Below are 7,442 nucleotides of genomic sequence, written 5' to 3'. Positions count from 1 at the left end.
ACACTGTATTTGCAGCATGCTCACACTGTTTGGTAGGCCTCATATTATACATTTGTATTATTTGAGCCTGAGACTAGCTTAGCGCACCGACATTTTTTCTTTTCCCTGTCTGCACATATTTGAGGTTGTTGGCTCCTCATCAGTCTGGTTGCAGCTTGCTGTCCAGGGGTTAAATGGGAGGAGGTTTAATTGCACCTCCCCCAATACATTAATCTGGTTTTGGTAGCAGTATAAACTGCTTTGTGTGCCCACTATGTAGGAGGTGAGAGTAGGTTCTCACCCTATTGAGAGTGTGCCTTGACGTGGCGGGTGAGCTTAATTATGCTTTGGCCAATTCATATAACCAAAACCTCTCATTTATATTATGTTTATATATTTGTTGCCAACTTTATTAGGGTGAGAAGCGCAGACAGTATTTTGTTTTTTGGAAAGAGTATGGTGCCAGATACCTCCTCTTCCAACTAGATCATGAGGTCAAGGCTGGCAGGTGGTGCAGAGGTACCAGTCCAGACCCATGGACACTTTGGGACCTGTTAGTCCCTGGAAACCCAACAGTAACGAATGGTCTTCTAGATTTCCAGTTTTCTAGAGAATATCAGAGGTGTACTGGGACCAAAAAGAAGTCCCCGGCCAATTAAGCCACAGGGCATTTGCCTATACAGAAGGTCCAAGGTTAGGTACAAACAAAAAATGGACCTTAAGACTATAGCTAGGTGGACCTTATATCAGGAAGTTCTCGACCTGAAGTAGATTGGATGGAGAGAACTTTATCATGGTGGAGGTTCTAGATGGCTCAAGGTACAAATATCTCATACCCATGTCCAAAGCTTTCTTCTCTACCGGTGAGAAATGTAATCAAACAATGGAGACAGAACAGGACTGATGCACAGGAAGAGAGAGTAAACGAGTCAGGGAAAGCAAAAGGGAGAAAGTCTTTCAAGAGACAAAAGAAGATGACATTTTTGTCAAATATTCTATCGCCTGATTCAGAAATTGCACAAATATAGGGGGGGGGGGGGGTGACTCGGAGAGATTCCCCTACGGACTCTGTAACCTGATGGGGAAAGGAGATAATTCAGTCTGACTCACCCATAACATTATAACACCCCCCCCCTATCTAAAAGCTTTCTAAAAGAAACTGACCCCCCCCACCCCCACCTCGGCCTCATCACTGATAACGAGGAATGAAATGTCCAGCATTCCAGCAGATCCTTATTGACCGGCCCTGAATCAGCTTCCTAAACCCCACAGCGTCCTTCCAATTATATCCAGAGTTATGAGAAACCAAAAAAAGCGATCCAATGACTAAGAAAACCCTATTATTACGATAATATTTACTCAATATCAGAATTACCGCATGAATACCCTCTTACTACCCCCAATCCACAGCTCAAAATGAATCCATGTCTTAACAAATCTTTCCTAGCCTCCACATGAAATGTATATTTTCTTGGAAGTCCGCGTTGCCTTTGCATTAGAGACGGTTTGGATAGAGTTAGGCGAGTGGAGGACACGTGAGATGAGGTCCATCACGATTCCCAAATTCTTCATGTTACCGTTCACCACAAAAAATAAAATTATGGAAATTAAATGTCTTTCTAGATTAAAATAAGCAGTGTCTGGGATTATATTTATAGGGGGGGGGGCAGCTCCCACCTCTGATGTCATGCTGCATGTGCCATACTTTGAAATGTCAGAAGTGGACGCATGGCATCAATGACACAATGCTGACATATGTTTCCTGCAAGAGGTTCAGGGGGGGGGGGGGGATTACTACTTTTTCACCCATTTTCAGAGATAAGGAATCTTTTTCCCACCAGTCTATCCTTTATCCATAGATACGCACCTCATTGAATCCCTTCATATGTTCTACGGGGTCTACGGAATCCCCCCCCTCTCTTCTTTCCTCTGTGCTTCAGAGTATTAGACCTTTTATTATTTAAAGTTTAACATTTACCAATTTTAGTCGCCCTCCAGTGAACTTCCTCCAAGGTGTCGATATCCTTCTGGAGATGGGGGTCTCCAGAACCGTCCCCAATACTCTAGGTGGGGTCTATAAGGTGACAGATCCACCTTCTGCTATTAATGCCGCTAGCTCCCTGCACGCTCTTTCAGATGCTTCATCGCATTGTCTGCTTACCTTTAAATCGGTAAAACCCTCCGGTTACCATAGAAACCAGTCATTTAGAGAGGTTTTTTAAAACTTTAGTACATAAACTCCTAAGACCAGCACTACGGGGGGCCTGAGAGTCTTGGAAGCGAAGACCCGCCAGCTTTTCACATCCAATACTCTGTTTCTTATTTATTATTGTATCGTTTCCATGACGGGGGGGCTCTCGGCTCCTTATCTGACATTTGGACTACTGCAGCTGCAGTTAGAAACATAGGATCGGCCCCGTTCGGCCCCCGTCTAGTTGGCCCGTTTTCCCCGCTGTAAGGACTCAAACCTCGTCTTAGATTCAGGAGCCGTATGCCTATGCCATGCATGTCTAAACGCCCTCACTGTATTAACCTCTACCACCTCTGCTGGGAGGCTGTTCCAGTTATCCACCACCCTCACACTTTAATTTTTTTTTTCCTCTTCTTTGAAATAAACTTCCCTCCGGTACATTTACTGTAACGTGTATTATAATGATCTCACAGGGGGGAGATTTTTTTGGCTTCAGACATAATGTACACTGACAGCCAGACACACACTCGCACACACTCACACACACACACGCTCGCATTGGACAAGAGACAAGGGGCTGTTCCTATTACACATTCACATCTGGGAGTCCAGACAGACAGAACATGAGGTTTTGGCACATGTTAGGAAACACCCCGGGGGCGTCAGTTGTGGGAAGACGTATAAAGTCAGAGCCGTTCGCCTCTCTCATTCATTCACAGCAGCCGCTGAGACAGATAGCCCGGCACTCACCTTCTAGAGCCACACTACAGCTGGGGGAGCGGAGAAGATGACTTGGAACAGAAGGTGAGCTCCCAACGGCCTCTTCTCCCTTTAAGGTTAATACTTTGTATTCCTTTATGAACCTAACCCTACTCTCTTTCTTTTTGCCCCAGGCTAATTACCCTCACTTTGCTGCACCTTATTGCCATAGCAGCAGCTTTACCGCCATTAGCCCGGGTGGCCCAGCAAGATGTTAGATTCGGGGTACGCCTGTTTCGGGAGATTCAGCAGGATTTTAAGGAGAGCAACCTGGGATTTTCACCGTACGGAGCTTCTTCTGCGCTGAACATACTTCAGTCTGGAGCAGCGGGGCGTACGCTTGCACAAATAACCAGGGCTCTGGATTACGGACACCATGGTGAGTTACCACCGATGACCAATTGCATAAAGGGATCGTGTGAGGTTTAAATATATATAATGCTTTTGTTCACAACAAAGCATCTTAGATATTTCTCCTAATCGCACTCCAAACTGCAGGCATCTGGTAAAGCTGCATAAAACTTTGACAGCCGTACTTTCCATGACCTTCTTGCACCCTGGTATCCAACAGACATCTCTCTGGCCCCCAACCCCCCTTTATGCTCACATCTGAATTAGCGAGCCCCAAGCTGGCTCTGTATGTTGGGAGTTGCAGTTACCTCTTGGCTACAAAAGTTTTAATGTGAAACTCCAAATAACCTGCTCATGAAATAATATGACGCGATGTATAAAGCAATAAATCATACAGCAGCTTGTAAGCCCCCCCCCCCCGGGGAGATCATTGCCAAATAACATGCCCCCCCCCTATATATTATCATATCAAACAGTGGCAGGCGGTACATCTTATCGTGTATTTACTCCATGATTCACTTCCTTTCCTTTGAACGGCGGGGCTGTTGGGTGTATTGTCTGACACGGGTTTGGCAGGAGGTTCCCCAGTTCAAGCATGTTCCTGGTTTAGTCATTTCACCTTATCTGATCGTAAATCCCTAGTAATAATAATAATAAAAAACACACAGCCTGGGGTTGGACTCAGTGGAAAGAAAATCGATGTGATTGGATAGCTAGAACGTTCCGTCATAAGAGACACCTAGAATTCATACCTTCCGTTCTAGAACATTTAGTAGGAGAACTTCTAGAACGGGAGTATTTCTATACCGGAGTATATTTTATTTGGTGGTATTATTTGGTGGCCTCCACCAGATGAAGCCATAGAGCTCTAGACTGTTGACCTTGCTGATGAGGAGCAGTGTATCGTGGGTAATGGCTGATCATGTGATCATGCGTCTCCGTTGCTAATCACCTCCCTTCTGGTCCCGCAGAGCGGGCTGTGTTCGCTTCCCTGCGCAGGTTGAGGGAAATCATCTGCTCTCCTTCGACATCTGGTGAAGACCCCAGGTCCGTGCACGTGGCCGACGGCCTCTTCGTGCAACGGGACCTTGCGCTCACCCCAGGGTTCCTGAAAAGATTTCAGAGCGCCTTCCAGCGTCATGTGATCCAAGTCAACTTCACCGACCAAGAACAGGCCAGGGACATTCTGAATCAATGGGTGGAGAACCAGACAGATGGTGAGCATTAGAACATCACAACACAAGCTTTTAGGTGTCTATGCCGACAACCTGTTTTTTTTTTGTGTCACATGACAATTGACTGTTCCCGGCCAAAAATAAATAAATAAATGAATGAAAAATGTTTTTTTTTAGATGGTTAAGGAAACTTTCCATTCTTTGCAGGAATGATTCAAGATTTATTGGGGAGCAACTCTATTCCCGCGCTGACCCGCCTGGTTTTACTAAGCGCTGTACATTTTGACGGGAAGTGGGTCCTCCCGTTTCCAGAGGAGGCAACTCACCAGAGGCCGTTCTACCGGGCAGATGGGTCTCAGGTGCAAGTCTCCATGATGGCAAAGAGTGGCAAATATAACTACAGTAAGTGTTTGCTCAGGGCTTCCCTGCATGAGACAATTAATATATGTCTGGACCTTATCTGTTAAAGTGTGTCCTCTGGTGGCCAGATATACCCCTCCTTAACACTCACCGTTATTCTCTCTCCAGGTGAGTTCCTGACCCCAAAAGGAGAGGATTATGATGTCATTGAGCTGCCTTATGAGGGAGGAGAGCTCAGCATGCTGATTGCAGCTCCGTATGAGAAAGGAGTTCCTCTGTCTGCTATCACCGATATCCTGACTCCAGAACTCATTGAAGAATGGAAAGCAAGAATGAAGATGTCCACCCGGCTTCTCATGCTGCCCAAGTAAGTTCTGCCTCTTCTACTGTAGAGTGACAGAAATTATTTGCCCTCCATGCGCAGCCACATCCTCTCCGCTGTTTCTAACATCATGTATTACTGCCTTTGTAGCAACATATTGTCCCCAGCACAATATGTTCACAGATCGATGTGACCTTATGGCCAATGTGTGCTGTCTCGTCATATCTGATAAAATGTCTCGGTGTCTACAAGTAGCGAGATACACTAAGTGAATGAACCCGGTGTTTATTCCACGTGTAATAACTCTTCATTCTCTCCCAAGGTTCTCTCTGCTAAGCGAGGTGGACCTGAAGGCTCCTTTAGAACGTCTTGGAATCACAGACATGTTCTCCGCAGAGAAGGCAGACTTCAGTCGCCTATCCAGTGAGTATCCACAGATCTCAAAACACCTGATCATCAGAGAGCTGAAAAAACGAGATCCCCCCTTCTGGAAACTCACGCAATTTATTGTGTTTTTAAGCCGAGAGACCGCTCTACGTTTCCCAAGCCTTTCAGAAAATAAAAGTGGAGGTGACAGAAAGTGGGACAAAAGCGGCGGCAGCAACAGGTAAGGAGGACAACAGAGAGCCAAGTCTGGGTTTAATGGAAGGAGTAGAGTGTGAATTCAGGACCGCATTCCCATTTCGGGAGCTCATAGGCGGACATGTAACAAATGGTGGGGTGGTGGGGTGGAAGAAAAGTTGAATGGATAAGATTCAGAATTGGCTATCTTTAGAGCCAACTTGGCTACAAAAATGGTGCTTTAGGCGACTGTCTAGTTTGCGATATGAGAAATCCCAGCCAGAAAACCAGAAAGAAAGATCCAATAGGAATCCTGAAACATGGGAATGATGACGAGAGCTTAAAAAGAATGGCTAGGTAAGTGTAGTGTTGAGGAACGGCAAAGGTAGCATGAATGAGAGTAAAATATGGGACAAGAATGAGAGAAACTCGAGGTTCATATTGGAAAAGAATTTTAAAAAGAAAGCAAAAAGCTTGAAAAAGAGACTCTGGGGAGGACTTGGAATTAAAACTGAGATATTCAGGAGATAGCGGTTGGACCAGACTGAGAGACAGAGGGGTCCAGCTTGGGATGGAATAAGCGAGTGAGATAGAAGAGGACCCTTTAACAGACATAGAGTTGCTTCTGACCTTTTTCTGTTCCCTTAGCTGCCATACTCCTTGCCCGGATGTCCCCTCTTGAAGTTATCATGGATCGGTCATTCTTATTCATCATCCGACACAATCCAACAGGTGAGAGGTCTAATAACACCGTAATTTATATCACGGAGTTCTAACTTCCACGTCCCAGTCCACCACGGGATCTTAGCGTGTACCATAAATAAAAATAATAAAGTTTGACCTGACAGACCTACTTTCTTTATCTCCCGTAGGGTCGCTGCTGTTCCTAGGACAGGTCATGGAGCCTTGAGTTCGCATCTTTCATCCTGAAGAACACAAGTCCACCCTACCACCACCCTGGGCATTTCCATGGCTCATCGAGAGAAGATACCAGAGCACAAGACATCTGCGAGATGACCAAGGGTGGGAGGGAATGGGAAATAAAACGGGTAGTATGAGAGATCAACAAGGTGTGGGAGGGAATGATGTGAAGTAATGAGAGTGCGAGTGAATGTCAGAGTATCACTGGGTATTAGAGCTGTATAGATCTGAATTTTACTATTGTATATTTAATAAATATATTTATTTATATCAAAGTGGTTCTTATTATTTCATTTCATTGTACCGGGCTACGCAATTTGATGGCGCTATATAAAACAATAAATAATAATAATTTCAGTCATCTGGGTATTAAAAAAAAGTACTAGGAATGAGGCTACTAATGCTCTCCTTGTCTTAAAGGCTCCCAGCATCTTTAATGTGGTCTATGGAGGCTGTGCAGGCCCTTTATGGTGTATAGGGCCGGCTGGGGAGATTGGAGATCTCTCTTGTAACTGGTCAAGGAGGGGGCTTTATCACCCAAGAGCATGATGTGCACCCCACTCCTCTTAGCTGTTTTCAGGCTGTAACATAATTGCAAAAGGGTTTTCTAACCATCAATTAGCCTTTTAAACTTCAGTAAACACAACGTGCCATTGGAACACAGGAGTGATGGGAGTGATAAAGGGCCGTTGGAACACAGGAGTGATGGGAGTGATAAAGGGCCGTTGGAACACAGGGGTGATGGGAGTGATAAAGGGCCATTGGGACACAGGAGTGATGGGAGTGATAAATGGCCATTGGCACACAGGAGTGATGGGAGTGA

The 7,442-nt window shown here is 45.3% G+C and overlaps 1 protein-coding gene across 1 annotated transcript; it reads left to right on the top strand.

Annotated features, from left to right (window-relative positions):
* Nucleotides 1–2,957: 2,957 nt before the first annotated feature.
* Nucleotides 2,958–6,608, top strand: LOC149273432 (plasminogen activator inhibitor 1-like). Its single transcript, XM_089506323.1, has 9 exons — nt 2,958–2,974; nt 3,064–3,308; nt 4,252–4,497; nt 4,663–4,857; nt 4,984–5,182; nt 5,460–5,560; nt 5,658–5,744; nt 6,347–6,430; nt 6,571–6,608. The coding sequence occupies exons 1-9, from the start codon at nt 2,958–2,960 to the stop codon at nt 6,606–6,608; spliced, it is 1,212 nt and encodes a 403-aa protein (XP_089362449.1).
* The last annotated feature ends 834 nt before the right edge of the window (nt 6,609–7,442 follow it).

The sequence above is a fragment of the Sceloporus occidentalis genome, unplaced genomic scaffold, assembly GCF_023333645.1.
Source record: "Sceloporus occidentalis isolate IW3139 unplaced genomic scaffold, rSceOcc1.0.p SCAF_376, whole genome shotgun sequence".
In the NCBI taxonomy this organism is placed as follows: Eukaryota; Metazoa; Chordata; class Lepidosauria; order Squamata; family Phrynosomatidae; genus Sceloporus; species Sceloporus occidentalis.
The sequence above is the reverse complement of the archived record's forward strand: the minus strand, read 5'-3'. Positions and strand labels throughout refer to the sequence as shown.